This window comes from Polistes canadensis, unplaced genomic scaffold (genome assembly GCF_001313835.1).
Source record: "Polistes canadensis isolate GaletaPanama2010 unplaced genomic scaffold, ASM131383v1 scaffold_80, whole genome shotgun sequence".
Lineage (NCBI taxonomy): Eukaryota > Metazoa > Arthropoda > Insecta > Hymenoptera > Vespidae > Polistes > Polistes canadensis.
In genome coordinates, this window is record NW_014569627.1 from 102188 (window position 1) to 117580 (window position 15393).

General features: G+C 29.4%; 5 protein-coding genes across 8 annotated transcripts; 4 read left to right on the forward strand and 1 right to left on the reverse strand.

Moving 5' to 3' along the window:
- Positions 1-3266: 3266 nt before the first annotated feature.
- Positions 3267-4583, forward strand: LOC106786687 (60S ribosomal protein L22-like). Its single transcript, XM_014748341.1, has 4 exons — positions 3267-3358; positions 3623-3763; positions 4080-4201; positions 4367-4583. Exons 1-4 carry the CDS (start codon positions 3350-3352, stop codon positions 4512-4514), a joined length of 420 nt encoding a protein of 139 aa, XP_014603827.1. The 5' UTR covers positions 3267-3349; the 3' UTR covers positions 4515-4583.
- A 791-nt stretch (positions 4584-5374) lies between these two features.
- Positions 5375-7985, forward strand: LOC106786705 (gamma-aminobutyric acid receptor-associated protein). Of its 2 annotated transcripts, XM_014748384.1 has the most exons (4): positions 5375-5550; positions 5726-5972; positions 6831-7028; positions 7163-7985. In XM_014748384.1, the coding sequence occupies exons 2-4, from the start codon at positions 5883-5885 to the stop codon at positions 7226-7228; spliced, it is 354 nt and encodes a 117-aa protein (XP_014603870.1). In that variant the 5' UTR covers positions 5375-5550; positions 5726-5882; the 3' UTR covers positions 7229-7985. The 2 variants fall into 2 exon arrangements, with proteins under 2 accessions (XP_014603870.1, XP_014603868.1); XM_014748382.1 differs by having other exon boundaries at positions 5375-5972.
- A 99-nt stretch (positions 7986-8084) lies between these two features.
- On the forward strand, positions 8085-10815 carry LOC106786702 (putative ammonium transporter 3). Its single transcript, XM_014748378.1, has 11 exons — positions 8085-8363; positions 8459-8744; positions 8806-8963; positions 9037-9148; positions 9229-9434; positions 9505-9636; positions 9723-9818; positions 9911-9999; positions 10065-10154; positions 10227-10314; positions 10402-10815. The coding sequence occupies exons 1-11, from the start codon at positions 8225-8227 to the stop codon at positions 10560-10562; spliced, it is 1557 nt and encodes a 518-aa protein (XP_014603864.1). The 5' UTR covers positions 8085-8224; the 3' UTR covers positions 10563-10815.
- Positions 10816-11234: 419 nt separating this feature from the next.
- LOC106786704 (origin recognition complex subunit 4) lies at positions 11235-13846 on the reverse strand. Of its 3 annotated transcripts, XM_014748381.1 has the most exons (7): positions 13767-13846; positions 13492-13616; positions 12796-13025; positions 12382-12708; positions 11802-12299; positions 11576-11728; positions 11235-11505 (listed from the first exon to the last, which is right to left on the reverse strand). In XM_014748381.1, the coding sequence occupies exons 3-7, from the start codon at positions 13009-13011 to the stop codon at positions 11344-11346; spliced, it is 1356 nt and encodes a 451-aa protein (XP_014603867.1). In that variant the 5' UTR covers positions 13012-13025; positions 13492-13616; positions 13767-13846; the 3' UTR covers positions 11235-11343. The 3 variants fall into 3 exon arrangements, with proteins under 3 accessions (XP_014603867.1, XP_014603865.1, XP_014603866.1); XM_014748379.1 differs by lacking the exon at positions 13492-13616; XM_014748380.1 differs by lacking the exons at positions 13492-13616; positions 13767-13846 and adding an exon at positions 13248-13483.
- A 15-nt stretch (positions 13847-13861) lies between these two features.
- LOC106786685 (RING finger protein 113A) lies at positions 13862-15361 on the forward strand. Its single transcript, XM_014748339.1, has 6 exons — positions 13862-13970; positions 14109-14182; positions 14340-14512; positions 14693-14838; positions 14915-15107; positions 15184-15361. Exons 1-6 carry the CDS (start codon positions 13862-13864, stop codon positions 15359-15361), a joined length of 873 nt encoding a protein of 290 aa, XP_014603825.1.
- The last annotated feature ends 32 nt before the right edge of the window (positions 15362-15393 follow it).

Consider the following 15393-nt stretch of genomic DNA (forward strand, 5'->3'; position numbering starts at 1 on the left):
TTATTAAAAATTGTCAGTGTAAGAATAAACAGATATAAGTATATAAATTTAACAAATATTAAACGAAAGAACGTGTGTTACAAGAGACACGTACATAACGAAAAAAAATAATGGGTGAAGAGTTGTTAGTGTTAAATTTATTATATCCTTCATTATTATATATATAAATACATAGTAATAGTTGTATATATACATACATAAATACAACTGTTACTACCTAACAAATTATCTATACACGTTGTACCGCCATTGTCATCGGAGCTCGACATTTTTGCGCGTCTGAAAAATAAATATCACGTCAAAGTAGAAAATTCGTTATTGTCTATAAGGCACGTTTTACATAATTGTATTCCTTTTTAGTTCCTCTAATTCTTTTATTCTCGCGAGCCTAAAGAATATATAAATATATATTCTAATGAGGAGGATATTATATATATTACGAAATAGCCAAAATCTATAAAAGCTTCTTTTTTTCTGATCTATAATTTATATTAAACAAAATGTGCGATCGTAATATTTGCCTTGAGATCGCAATGTATTTCTACCAATAGAAACATTCATTATATTCATTTAGTCTCTAAGAATTATTATTATTATTTATTTATTTCGTTTACACATTTCTACGTATAATTCGCGATAAATAGAGATCTTGAAACTCGAATAATTCAATGATCCTTATATCCAGTTTCATATTGGCCTAATTAAGCTTGAACGTACATAAAAATCTAAATAAAAACGATTGAGCGTGCAATATACTATGCGAACAAGAAGTGAAACTTCTTTTTCTTTTTTAAATTAGTGTAAAAATAAAGATAAAAGATTAAATTATTATTATTATTTTATTGATTCAAGTATTCGAAAAAAAGATATATAATAATATATTATGTTCGCGTGATACAACGAGGTTCATACGTCGTCAATTATTGATTCTTAAAAATCAGATACAAATGTTTAGAAATCATAGTTGTGAAGACACAATTAAAAAATTCCATTTGCGGACTCTCTAATTTCTTTTACGAAAAATGCTTTTATTGTGTAGAATATGAATCACTCGGTTTCTAAGCAGGTTATTACTGATCGAACGTATAGAGGATTTAGTCAGGAAAATTTGTACGAAGCATAGATGAAATTGATAAGTTGTTTGCTAGCAACTGCGCTCTCCAAATATTTCAATTTGAATTATAAAAATCAATAAACGACGACATACGATATTTGCTAAGTTGCATAAACATGCTGGGCAACATTTTTTTATTGCTTTTCCATGGTTATACATTTTTTGTGCGCGTCGTTTCCATTTTCCTGATGATATTGAAAAATCACACTCAATGCGACTAAAGAAATTTCACTTCGACAAGAAAAAATGAAAAAGAAAAAAGCAAGAAAAACGTTGTTGATCAAATAAAAAAAGTGTCGTGTGTATGTAGTTGCATTTATGACGGCGCCATTAAACGATGTTACGATTAAATGTCCTCTCCTCATATTGTATGATTGTACACACATACCACATACGTGTATACATGTACAAAAAGCCTATTTATTGTTAAATGGTATTGCCAGGACGATCCTTTGATTCCTACATTTTCAGAATAAAAAAGAATAAAATAAAAGGTTAGTAAGATATATATTATATATAGTATATATAATATATAATAATAATAATAATAAAATACTAAGAGAGACATCACGTTATGCTTATGCCAAATTTTCGAAAATTAATGAGCGACAGTAAACCGATTGAAGAATAAAATCTTTCCAATTTACGTATTCTTCGCAAAATGAAATATATAAAAATATCGTTAAATGAAATTTTATAGAAAAATCTTTCTTTCGCTGACACGTGCGATGATCATTCTTCGAAGAAAATCAATTTTTCCTATCGTAGTAAATGGAAAGATTTGGAAATATCAAAATTAAGATACTTTAAATTAGTATTTTCGAAAATTCTGGCTTCAAAAATTTGCTTATTACACTCTATTCACAAGAAAACATCATATACGTCCTCGTACACCCACACACACATACACACATTACATTATCCCCTCTACTTTTATTATAATCTTATTATAGTTTTAAATACACACACACACACGATTCTATATATATATATACATACATACACGCGCGTATGGCGATAAAAATAAAAAAAATAAAGAGAAACCAATAAAATAAACAGATTTGTAAGTATAGTTAGAATAATTATGTAAGACGAACTCCAAAAAACTTAGGCAGGTTAACAGATTATTGTGTATAATTGATAGAATTATCATCGCAATATTTATTGAGTTAAATGCATCATAAATCTGCGTTGATCTAGCCATATTTTGACGTAGATGTTATTGTACCTTAGGCTTAAATAAAGTTATGAGGAAGATTAATGTACAAATGATAAAGTTAACTTTTTCCATTCATCCTCTGTCATGTTTGTGAATATATCAGGGTAAGTTGAAAAGTTTAGAACCTTAGCAAAAAGAAACCTTTTTCTTTTTCAAGTTATACTTCTTTTAAATAAAAATGAGTGTCGCCAATAAAAATTTATTTCTATGTTAAGTTTAGAACTTTTCAACCCACCCATTTATAAAAATTGATAATTTTACCATAGGTAATTGAATATCTATTTATTGCTTAACAAGTTGAACAAAAAATCGTTTATTAAATTATATTATTTAAAACTATATCATTTATATATATAATTCTTTTTATTACTAGTGACCCATATAGGTGTCGTATACCATGCAACAATATGTATGTATAAACAAATTTATATTAAACGATACCGCGCCAAAGTATGCTATAACGAAAGGGTTAAATGTGGAAATTTCTTAAGGAACTTGCATTATACAGAGATCTACTGTACATATTTATAAAAAAAATTGATAACAACATACCTATTGTCTAGCATCTCAGTTCGATTCTTCAACTTCCCGCGAAGACACAAACGTAAGTACGTATACACCTGTCCAAATATACACACACTAACAATAAATGATATCATTCGAGAAAAGAAGTTAAATTTTCCTAGCGCACTTTTAGTTCCTTCTTATCCGCATCTGGCGCTGAAGTTCCACATCTTGAGCGATATGATCAAACAGTAAAAAGATTTTATTTTTTATATCGCAAATTTAATACCTGCATTTTCTTTATGTATTATAAAAAGTTGATTAACTAATATAAACTTTTTTACTTATATACATGTCGCTTACAAGTAATGCTTACATTCAAATCTTAAGAGTTGGCAACCCTTTTTTTTGTTGTGTTTTTTTGTCTAGGGAGAAAAGTTAGCAACCCTGATACAAACGACAGTGTCGCAACGAAGCGGAAGATTCTTTTTAATTTCTCTTAAACTGGAAATATGGCTTTGGTAAGTTTGATCTTGAACAAAATAATAAGTATAAGGATTACATATGCTATTTAATGATAAAACTATAATTGCAATGTAAAAGATTTAATTGTACTTTAACGTCGTGCATTAATTAACGTCGATTATTTGGAAAGATGACGTGAAATAAAATCGATATACTTTTGGCTATGAAAACACTTTGATGGCTTTATCACGTGTTACTTCAGAATTAGTATGTCTTTTTAATATTAATAAATCCTGTTTTATTTGATATTTTTATTTCAGACGGTTGCCAAAAAAGCCAAAGGCTCAAACAGCAAAAAGCAAGCCCTTCGGGGTAAGGGCCAGAAGAAGAAAGTGTCAGTCAAATTTACGATCGACTGCACGCATCCTGTGGAGGATAATATTATGGATGTAGCTAATTTTGTAAGTTTTATAATATCTATTGTTATGTATATATTTTTATAAGTCTATTATTTAGTCAACAAACATTTAGATTGTATCTAACCTCAATTTCAACTACAACAATTATAACCTTTCATACCTTTAGAGAATCATAATTTTACAAATATGTTTTAATTTTTATACATTACTAGTAGCCTACTATCGATATTATTTGTTCTATTTACATATTATTAATCATACATTCATGCCTACTATATTCGTTGTTCAGTTTTGCTTAGTTTTTATTTATATGTCTGGTAAAGAAGTTATTAATCGATCACAAATTTTAAACTTTTAGGAAAAATACCTCCAAGAAAGAATAAAAGTAAGCGGGAAGACAGGTAACTTTGGAAACAATGTTTCCATTGAGCGTAACAAAATGAAGCTTTCAGTTAACAGCGACATTGATTTTTCTAAAAGGTATGTACTATATATAAATGAGATATTCTATAGTGTGTATATTTAATAATTATTTATGTGAGATTAAGCATCTCCATTCCAAATAAAGTAGACATTCGTAAGGAATATTTAATATATATATATATATATATTTATCAATTTACACTAACACATTTATTAACACAGGTATCTTAAATATTTAACGAAGAAATATTTGAAGAAGAACAAATTGCGTGACTGGTTACGCGTAGTGTCTCAAGATAAGGAGACATACGAATTAAGATACTTCCAGATTAACAGTCAAGAAGATGACGATGAGGAGGATGCAGAGTAAAGTTTTTATTACAATCTATTGCAGATCAATCTGTATATATTAATTAAAATAAAATCAGCAAAAAATTCATCGCATTTTAATCAATATATAAAACGTATATAAATATTAATTAGTTGAAATTCAAAAAGACTATAAGATATAGTAGGATAAGCAAAATGGGATAGAAGTCGTTCTATTTATTTTAGAATTTTTTAATATTAAAAATAATAGTCAACAACTTTGTCTGATTGAAAAAACTAATTCTTGTTCAATAACTAAAGATAAATGATTATGGTTATGCTTAGTATTTGGATGGATGACTATTTTGAAACAGTGTATGTGTTAACTTCAAAGAGAAACATAAAGGATGTGATGATCCCACTACACAGTGATTTAATTAAAACACATTTCTTCAGTTCAGTCCTGAACTGAAAAATTGTTATAAATTTTCCAACTAAGGCATATTAAAGTTTTAATTCGTTGGAAAGATGAAATAAGACTTACAATTAATAGTAAAGGCCAGTTTTCAATTGTATATTTGTAATAATAAGTAATAGTAAATTCCAATCATTTTTTTAATTATTTAACAATATATTTATATTAAAATTGATTATTTTGTTACAAAAGTTTATGAAACAAAAAATTGAATCTAGAGTACATAACCTGTATCATGAACAAGAACGACTTAATAAAAGGTAGTTACACTTACTTAGCACACACCTAAAAAATAAGAATAGATAAAAAACAATCTATATAGATATATAACAATAATTTTGCTAAATTGTATATTTACATTAAAAAAAGTCCTATGTATCTAAAAACAAAACAAAAACCCCCTAAAAAAAATAGTTTCGTTAGAAGTGAAGTTGGTATGAGTGTCTGAGCCTAGTTTATCCGCTTGTTCATTTACAGGCGATCTTTATATCGTTGATTCGTATTCGGTAATACGTAAAACGTGACTCTGCCAATTAGATACAAATCGTTCGAAAAGGCGATCGTACGGTGATTCATCGTGAGATCGTAGAATTTTCCTATTAAATCGTCGAGTATTATTAAGGTAATCAAAAGTCAGACATTAAGGCGCAGTCCAAGTGGCGTACAAGAATTGTTGTGACAGAAGCGTTGTTGAAAGTTGTCTGTTTCGTCGTTGCTGTCGTATTTCCTTCCTGTTCTCTTTCCTTATTTTTTTCTTTCTCTAGCGATCTCCTATTCTAAACCTATTCGAAATTTAGTAAAACAGATATTTCATCCATCGACGTGCAAAAAGTATTAGAGAGAAAGAAGAGTACAACATACGCGCATTTGTAGCGAAAGAAGAAGGAGGAAGGGAAAGAAAGTCGCTGTGTCAGAGGTTTTACGTCTCGTGCCGTTCGCACGAGAAGAAGAACGATGAAGTTTGAATACAAGGAGGGCCACCCTTTCGAGAAGAGAAAGGCAGAAGGTGAAAAAATAAGACGAAAGTATCCGGACAGGGTCCCTGTAAGTACATTTATTTAGGTATTAAGAAGAGGCCAAATATTACGTTTCATTCCCAATCTATAGAAAGAGAGAGAGAGAGAGAGAGAGAGAGAAAGAGAAAGAGAAAGGCAGAGAGACAAACAAACAGACAGCAGGACACAGAGAAAGCAGTGAAAAGAAAAGAACTTGTCAAACATTTTTGATAAGATAAACGAGTCTAAGCGATACATTTCTTCACTTCTTTTCTTTCATTACATTGTTCTTTACTTCTTTTTTCTCTCTCTTTCTCTCTCCCTCTCTCTCTCTCTCTCTCTCTCTTTCTCTCTCTCTCTCTCTTTCTTTCTCTTTCCCCATTTTTATTCTTTCAAAATTAAACGCTTAAATACTGCGTCCGATATTTAATATCTCTACGATTTCTTTTCTTTCGTCAAGGTCATTCTATTGCGCCGTGTATAAACATTTTTTTTTTATACCAAGAAAGAATTTCTTTCTTTTTTCAATTCCTCATGAATCGATATCGAGACGGTAAAATGAAGTATCGTTTACCGTCCAGACGACCTACGATTATTCAAGTTTATCGATCCTACGGTTACACTTATTGTTCATTTGCGATAGGCTAAAATTAAAATATTTGTTTTTCTTCTTGATTTAATTAATTATTTCTTCTTTTTCTTTTTTCATTTTTTTCATTGGAAATACTTGGAAAAATATTTAATAAAAGAGTTGTTAATTATATTCTTGATATGCTTAAAATGCAATTGTTGAATCATTTCGAATTCAGGCAACTTGCCAATGATAGAAATGAGTTAGAAACAATAAGATAATGATACAACCTTGAATTTTGTTGACTAAGAATTGACACGATAAATGTGATGACAGGTGATCGTTGAAAAGGCACCCAAAGCCAAAATTAGTGATCTGGATAAACAAAAATATCTTGTACCATCTGATCTGACTGTTGGACAATTTTACTTTTTAATCCGCAAGAGGATTCATCTTCGTCCAGAAGATGCCTTGTTCTTCTTTGTTAACAATATCATTCCTCCTACAAGTGCTACCATGGGATCTCTTTATGCGGTAATAAAATAATCTTTACAAATTTGGATAATATTAAGGCAGCGTTTTGTTTATAGATTTAATTTATTTCTTATCCAAGTAACTACACATATGGTAAAAATAAGTTTAATACAAGTTTTTGAATTCTTTATTAGGAACATCACGAGGAGGACTTCTTCCTGTACATAGCTTACAGCGATGAAAATGTCTATGGACATTAAAAATAATTGGAATCTTGGTTAATGCTGAGAACTAAAAAAAAAAAAATTAAAAAGAAAAAAAAAGAAACAGCAAAGAATCTATCATCTACGATGTAGTCTTCATAGACGCTTTTGAAAGTGTAATCAAATTAAAAGCCCTCAGTAATCTGATGATGTTTAAAAAGATGTTAGCGCTGCACTCTTTGGTCTTGCTTTCTCTACAAATTTTATGCGATTCTCGTATGAAGACAAAAACACTTTACTTTAATTACGCTTTTTTTTAATTTATATATTTATCATTGACACACATTGATTACAAGAAATATTCAATAATCACACCACAATAATATCAGCGCTGATCACACTTGATTGCTCATTTATTTTGTCGAACGATATTAAAGAAATTACTAAATAATCATATTCATGGAAAGGAAATATTCTATATATATACATATGTATTGTGTGATATTAATTTTGTTTTTATAATTACTGATGTTTTTAGTGCAAATTAATAATCATGTATAAACGAAATTTAACTACATAGACATTGTCTAATAATGTATTTTAAAAATATTCTTAAATGAAAAGAAAAAATCGTATATTTACACAGTCTATATGATATCATCATTTTCTTGTATTTAGGCTAGTATTATTATATTGACATAATTTGTTGTTATTTCAGTTAATAAAGAAGGAAAAGAAATTGCTACTTGTATGGTAAGGTGGAAAATTTAATGTAACGGCTGGATGTGGGCCAATAAAAAAAGATTAAAAAGGATCAATTTGAAAACTCAATAAGTTTCATGACCATGCTCTTTCAATGCATCTATCTCATTTCCTGCTTCCATTCTAGCTTTAACATGCAACCATACTTAGAGACGTCCTATTAATATTTAACCTGTTTGTCCAAACCTTTTGAATTTTTAACTTGTTTTTCCTGAAAGAGTTCTACTTAGTTATTTCTTCGGAAGTGAAAAGAAGTCTTTCTTTCAGCATTGAAAGAATCCTTTGCAGAACATGGAGATAGATAGTTATGAACGCAATATTACTAACACTACTACCATTTATGAATATGTAAGTTCGATATACAATCTTACTCAAGAAGATAGTAATTGGATAGTTACCAGTTCTTTTATTATTTTCACTATGCAAACAGGTAAATCATTATTATATTTTGAAGTTATAGTAAACAGCTAATATAAAATAAAAATATCTGTGATTTTTACAAAAAAACAAAAAAAATTCATTTAGGCTTTGGTATGTTAGAATCAGGATGCGTTTCTTTAAAAAATGAAGTTAATATAATGATGAAAAATGTGGTAGACATAGTTCTTGGTGGACTAACTTATTGGCTATTTGGATTTGGTATAAGCTTTGGCTTGAATAAACCCACTAATCCTTTTGCTGGAAGCGGAGGTTTTTTAATTGATCCACCCGTAGGTAGCGAACTTATGGGTCCAATATGTGCTGCGTTCTTATTTCAATTAAGCTTTGCTACCACATCTACAACTATTGTTAGTGGGGCAATGGCTGAAAGGTACTTTCGGTATTTAATATAAATGATGATACCAACATAATTATGTAATATTTATTTTCAGATGTAATTTTAAAGCTTATTGCCTTTTCTCATTTTTAAATACAATTGTATATTGTATACCAGCAGGATGGGTATGGGGTGATCATGGATTTTTAAAATCCTTGGGTGTGGTTGATATAGCTGGATCAGGGCCAGTACATCTTGTGGGTGGAGTTTCAGGTAAAGTGTATTATGTAATTGAACAAATTTAAGAGAGATTATTAATAAATGTTTAAGTATTATATAAATACAGCTCTTGCATGTGCTATCATGCTTGGACCAAGATTAGGTAGATATGATTTCGGAATAGAACCTTTACCTCTGGGCTGTCCTGTAAATGCTATAATGGGGCTCTTTGTATTATGGTAATAGCAAGCATTAATCTATCTTTGTAAATTTCGACTAACTTTATATAATACGATATAAATGACATATATTATAATAGGTGGGGATGGTTAGCATTTAACAGTGGCAGTACATATGGTGTAAGTGGTCAACGCTGGCAATATGCTGCAAGAGCAGCTGTTTCTACGATGATGGCTAGTATGGGTGGTGGTTTAGTTGGCCTTGGATTTAGTTTGACTAATCCGAATGGGATTGATATCTTGAGTCAAATAAACGGAATTCTCGGAGCATTGGTTGCTGTTACAGGTTAAAGATGACAATATAAGAGTGTTAAACTTGAAACAAGAAAATCTTAACTTTTGTACCTTCTTAATAGGTGGATGTTTTTTATATTGCGCTTGGGAAGCAATAATAATAGGGATGATAGGTGGATTTATTACTTGTTTTATGATGCCGATTTTAGATAGAATACACATTGACGATCCTGTTGGAGCATCCGCTACACATGGTATATTTATGTTAATAACAATAATTCCATCAATCATCCATAGAAAATTATACTATTTTATATTATTATAAGAACATTTATATTAGGAGCAAGTGGTGTATGGGGTGTTATAGCTATTGGCTTGTTCGCCGATAATCCGTATCCTCTAGGCACTACCAGTGGCAGAAGTGGTTTATTCAAGGGTTTGTACAGTAGAGATACTTTTTATGAAATATGTATAAGTATGTATAAAAAAAGAAAAAAAAGATAAGTGAATAGACACTCTCTTATTTAGGCGGAGGTTGGTACTTGTTAGGTGTGCAAAGTTTATCTGTATTATGTTTGTCCAGTTGGAGTTTTATTACTTCCATAATATTGCTGTGGGTAAGATATAAAGCTATTTCTTTTTTATGTAGTTTTGACTTAAATAAGTTATATATATGTTTCAGTTAATTGATAAAATCTTACCGATAAGAATGAAAGAAGATGAAGAATTACTCGGTGCAGATCTAGTAGAACATAGAATACGACACATGCAGGTGCATCTTTACAAAGTCAATAATTAATATTTGAAACTATTAATGTTTTATATTATATGTATACATTTTTAGATCGGAGTGAGTAGAGCAATGTCTGCTTTTGATTCTTCTAAGTTAGTTGATACTTTAAGTAAAGTGAATCCTGTTGGAATAAATCCAGGTAAATAAAAAGTACAAATATAACTAATTGTGAACATATTTAATATATTACGTAGAATACTCTTATATGTTATTATATTTATAATAGGTCATAATTCATACATTACAAAAAAACAACGTAAAGGAAATTTGATAAGCATTAACAGTTTAGGTATCAAAAAAAAATCTTTGAATTCTCCAATACATGCAGTGACGAATTCTATGGCACCTATAAGAAATATACCATCACACTTGGCGTGGATCAATTAAAAACTAGTTAAAAATAGATCTTTCTCGTGTGAATATAAATTTATTAAAAATGTATAAACATTTTTTTAAATGTCTATTCATACATGCTTCAAGGTAACGTATACAACCAGCACACATTCTTTAATAAATATTCAAATTTGTTCACACTCTTTCCTATAATATAATTATGAATTACACGTATTAATAATAAATAGGAAGAACAAAGTTCACATAATATTTAGTCTATATGTGATTTCACTTGATTATTTTTGTCACATTTCATATATATTTCAATCAAAATATTTTTCCTGTTTCCAAATTTGTTAGTTTAAATATAATTCAATTATTACTGACGTTTATAATGGACGTTTTTATATTGAATTTTGTGGCAGGAATTGATTGGAAACTGACGAGCCTATATTTCATAAGACTTTAATAGAATTCTTATTGTTAGACAAAAAGATAAACGTACAGTATATTTACAATTGTTAGATATGATAATATTTGATATGTATTATGAAAAAATTGATTTCTATAAAAGAAACGAGTTGAAGTATCATATTGGTTATTTAAAGTCATTATGAAATATAAAACAAGAATATACATTGTTATAATGTTGTTAATACGAATGATACATTAATATATCATACATACCATCTTAATCTCCTTTCTAAAGAAATTATTTTTACACGATGCGAAAATTTACTAAAGGAAACAATATGTAAAGTACATTAAAATACAATGAAATTACAGATCTGAAAGTCTTAGCGTATGCAATATTTTGTACAAAGTCATATTTTCATTATAGACTGCTTAATGCCCATTGGGAGACTTCTGTAGGAAGTCCTGGATAATTTTTCACAGCATCCATTACTTGTTGAGATGTCAAAGAAAATTTATACCTTTGATATTCTTTATCGATTCTTGTATTTGCATTACTTATAGGTATTATAAATTCTAAATTCTAAAAAATGTATGCAAGTTTATATTGCAATGTAATCGTTATAATAATTGTCTTTAATAGAATAGCTTACCTTAATATGTTCAAAGGCTTTCATGATGACTGGTCTTTGAACAGAATGAATGAAAGAATTTTGATTTGTAAATTTAACATATCGATTATAGACACTTTCAAAAGTTAATGGTTCACCATCATATACTTCTGTTTCGTGTTTCATAGCTATGATCTGTAATGATTGTATTTTAAAATCATATATTCTAATTTATCTAATCTATAATACTTGTAACATTGCTACTTACTAAACACATTTCTAATACAGATAAACCTTCAAGCATTAATATTTTATCATCTTGAGAAAACATTTTACTTGCTTCTACAAAATCGTTTACTTCTAATTTTTGATGCTTTTCTGATAATGTTGAAACAGCGACTGCTAAGAAATTTCTGAAACTTCTCTCGCTAATATCAATCTGATACATTCTTTTCAACAAGTTTACCATTGTAACATTACTAATTAAACTTTTAATATATTCATTCCACATCGAACCAAAGTGTGGATCTATTGTACAGTCATCATATTGTTGCTCTATTTTATTTACATTTTCATCATCAGGTAAACTAAGAAGATGTTGAAAAAGTTCTAAACGATTATCAAAAGCAGACGTTGGTTGTTCAGCAGAGGAAGTGTCACCAGGAAAAATAAATATTTGCCTATGCGAAAATCTTGATTTTACTCTTTTCTCTAAAAGTTCCATAACATCCAATCTACATGTTATGCCTAATACGCAGATAGGAGCCTAAAACACAATTATTTGTAAATATTTAAGAAAAGATTTTTATACCAAGAACATATGCATACATTATTTCATTTATACTCACTTGGACAGACTGAGCAACATCAAAAAGATTATACAACAGAGTCTGATTATGATGCTCGCAGAACAAGTCAAACTCATCTAGTATGAAAATAACCGGCTTAGTGTGTTTCTTGTCACCAGATTTTAAGGATTCTAATAGAAAACTTAAATTTTCTGCAAATGTGCCAAATACTTTATCATTTACTACATTTTCTAATTGCATTTGACGCGTAGCATCTTTCAATGCTATACGATCATCGGTATGTACTAAACCATGCAGATTTACTATTAGAGCATTGTCTTTAAAAAACTTCAAAGTGGACAATTCTACTAATACGCTGTTGATGAGCTAAAAAATGCATAGATATCTATAAAAGAAATCTATAGGATTGGCAATCGCTTGCATAAATATATGAGGAAACATTAAAATACATACTGTAGTTTTTCCACTGCCTCTTGGACCGATCAGTAGCGCAGAATTACTTTCACCCATTTCTACAGTTCGTTTCAATAAATCCAATATATGTAAACGTTCTTTCATGTGATGTCGAAATTTTGTTTCAGGACACATTATTTTGCGTTTCAAATATTTTCTTGTTAACAATATCATATTATCTTGGAAATCAATTGCCATGTTCTTCTTATTACTCATGATTTTAAGGGAATCTACAATAATATTAAATAAAGATTAAGGTATATTTAATTATACACTCTTATAACTGCCATTATGAAATAATATATGTATGTAGGATTTGGTTCGGTGTAAAGGTGTGTAGTGAACCTACACCCCCGCCCCCCGAGGTTAATTCTACTGTAAAAATATTTAATAAAACAGAAAATATAGAAATAAACGCTACAAAAATTTTTCACGATCATTAGACAACTTACGTTGTCTCGAAGTGATTCGATTTAAATTCAACTTCGCTTTCTGACCGACCCGATATACGCTCGTTATATTACTCTCTATTACTCTTTTTACTCTTGTCAACGAACATATCTTAAATCAAACGTTATCCTTCACCTTACACATCTTGTAAATAAAGACATTTGAACTAAAACGTTATCCTTCATCTTATACATCTTGTAAATACAAATTTTTAACTAAAACGATCTTCTTCATCTTACAACGTACTTTTATACACATACTCTTTTTCCCCAATGACTGTCAGCTCTTTATCTCATGTTCTTTCTTTTCCTCATGAATCTTTACCGTTTATTCATGCCGCTTTATTCTTAAACTACTGTTACCATTCCTACCTGCATGTATATAGAAACATAATATAACCTAATAAGAATACCGCATATATGGAATGAATTGAAAGATACTTAATTAATGAATGATAATAAATACCTTTAATTAAGAGTAATACTATCATAATTATTTTATAGAATATCGGAAATACATACCCTGAGTTCTCTGTGAAATATCAACTAATTAATATATATATATAAGTAGCGTCTGATTAGAAAGACGCACGACCACAGTTGTTTACAAAACAAATATGGAAGACGTGCAGCAAGAGGTAGACAAAAAGAATTGTACTTTTTTATTTAAAAAAAGAAAAGTACGAGGTAAAGTGTCAAGAAAGCGTAAAGGAGACGAAGAAGATGGTAAGAAAATATTTAAAAGATTAAACGTCACTTTCAAATTGTTTTAAGAATCTTTTAATTTTATTACGTAAATTCGATTAACTATTTTATAGGTTATGTGCGTTTTCCTTATTTTAATTTCAATATTTTATCTTATAGAAAGTAGCGAAGATGAAACTACGATTGTCAAAAAAGAGAAAAAGTTCGATGAACGTAATCCGATGAGACAAAGTGTAAGTAAATATTAAAAGGATGTATTTAAGTTATTAATCTCAATATAATATCAGGAAGTATTAACGTCATGCCTTAAAGACTTTTAAAGATTAGTTTTTTATTAAGTTCATATTATAATAAGGATTAGGAAATTAGTATAATCGTAGTAATTTACAGACAAACACAAAGCGGTATCATCAGAAATCTACCAATGATGATAGTAGCGAGGATGATAGTGTAACTGTTTCTTATAAAAGCAACAGGACGCCTATGCCAGCAGGACCAAGCGATCAGGGGGCAACTGCTGTTCTGGAAACAGAAACCGAAAAGGATAAGGATGCTCAAGCTTTGTTCGAGAAAGCTCAGAAGATTAATGAGGTCATTTTTATATAATTCTTTTTAGTACTCCATTGTAACTGTTAACATATTGTTAATAGATCGGTGTAATATCTTTTTTAGGAGCTTGAAGGAAAAGAAGATGATAAAATTTATAGAGGTCTTAATAATTATGCAACGTATTATAAAAAAAGAGATACTGCGGCAGGAAATGCATCCAGTGGTATGGTTCGCAAAGGACCAATCCGTGCTCCGGCTAATCTCAGAGCAACGGTTAGATGGGACTATCAACCCGACATATGCAAGGATTATAAAGAGACTGGGTTTTGTGGATTTGGAGGTTGGCAAGAATTGCTATTAATTTAAATGATTAGTTACGTTTATAGTTATCTATAAAACTATATTATTATTCGCAGACAGTTGTAAATTTCTTCACGATCGTTCGGATTATAAACTGGGATGGCAATTAGAAAGAGAAGCAGCTACCGGAGAATACAACAACAGCGGAGATGAAGATGACAAGAAATATGAGATTGATAGTGATGAAGAATCTCTGCCATTTAAATGTTTTATTTGTAGAAACAGTTTTACCGATCCAGTTATTACAAAGTACTTATTCTAAAATTTATAATTATATATTTCAATTGAATGACGAGAGATAACTAAATGATTATTTCTTTTACAGATGTAAACATTATTTCTGTGAAAAGTGTGCTTTAGAACACTATAAGAAGACTACGAGATGTTATATTTGCAATGTACAGACAAATGGTGTTTTTAATCCAGCTAAACAGTTAATTGCACGAACTAAATTAGAAGAAAAGGAAAAACTGCTAGAGGAAGATAGTATGTCTGACGATTAATGGGAATATATATATATATATATATATATATA

What these genes read in the sequence shown, in the direction of transcription:
- LOC106786687 (XM_014748341.1), top strand. An exon ending in TTATGGATGTAGCTAATTTT is followed by an intron (nt 3,764 to 4,079) that starts GTAAGTTTTATA and finishes TTAAACTTTTAG; the next exon opens with GAAAAATACCTCCAAGAAAG. An exon ending in GACATTGATTTTTCTAAAAG is followed by an intron (nt 4,202 to 4,366) that starts GTATGTACTATA and finishes TTATTAACACAG; the next exon opens with GTATCTTAAATATTTAACGA.
- LOC106786705 (XM_014748382.1), top strand. Translation starts at nt 5,883, where the DNA reads ATGAAGTTTGAATACAAGGAGGGCCACCCTTTCGAGAAGAGAAAGGCA. An exon ending in AGTATCCGGACAGGGTCCCT is followed by an intron (nt 5,973 to 6,830) that starts GTAAGTACATTT and finishes ATGTGATGACAG; the next exon opens with GTGATCGTTGAAAAGGCACC. An exon ending in CCATGGGATCTCTTTATGCG is followed by an intron (nt 7,029 to 7,162) that starts GTAATAAAATAA and finishes ATTCTTTATTAG; the next exon opens with GAACATCACGAGGAGGACTT.
- LOC106786702 (XM_014748378.1), top strand. Translation starts at nt 8,225, where the DNA reads ATGGAGATAGATAGTTATGAACGCAATATTACTAACACTACTACCATT. An exon ending in AGCATTGGTTGCTGTTACAG is followed by an intron (nt 9,435 to 9,504) that starts GTTAAAGATGAC and finishes CCTTCTTAATAG; the next exon opens with GTGGATGTTTTTTATATTGC. An exon ending in TCCTGTTGGAATAAATCCAG is followed by an intron (nt 10,315 to 10,401) that starts GTAAATAAAAAG and finishes TATTTATAATAG; the next exon opens with GTCATAATTCATACATTACA.
- LOC106786704 (XM_014748379.1), bottom strand. Translation starts at nt 13,011, where the DNA reads ATGAGTAATAAGAAGAACATGGCAATTGATTTCCAAGATAATATGATA. An exon ending in ATGTTGCTCAGTCTGTCCAA is followed by an intron (nt 12,300 to 12,381) that starts GTGAGTATAAAT and finishes ATTGTGTTTTAG; the next exon opens with GCTCCTATCTGCGTATTAGG. An exon ending in CTGTATTAGAAATGTGTTTA is followed by an intron (nt 11,729 to 11,801) that starts GTAAGTAGCAAT and finishes CAATCATTACAG; the next exon opens with ATCATAGCTATGAAACACGA.
- LOC106786685 (XM_014748339.1), top strand. Translation starts at nt 13,862, where the DNA reads ATGGAAGACGTGCAGCAAGAGGTAGACAAAAAGAATTGTACTTTTTTA. An exon ending in GTAATCCGATGAGACAAAGT is followed by an intron (nt 14,183 to 14,339) that starts GTAAGTAAATAT and finishes AGTAATTTACAG; the next exon opens with ACAAACACAAAGCGGTATCA. An exon ending in TGGGTTTTGTGGATTTGGAG is followed by an intron (nt 14,839 to 14,914) that starts GTTGGCAAGAAT and finishes TATTATTCGCAG; the next exon opens with ACAGTTGTAAATTTCTTCAC.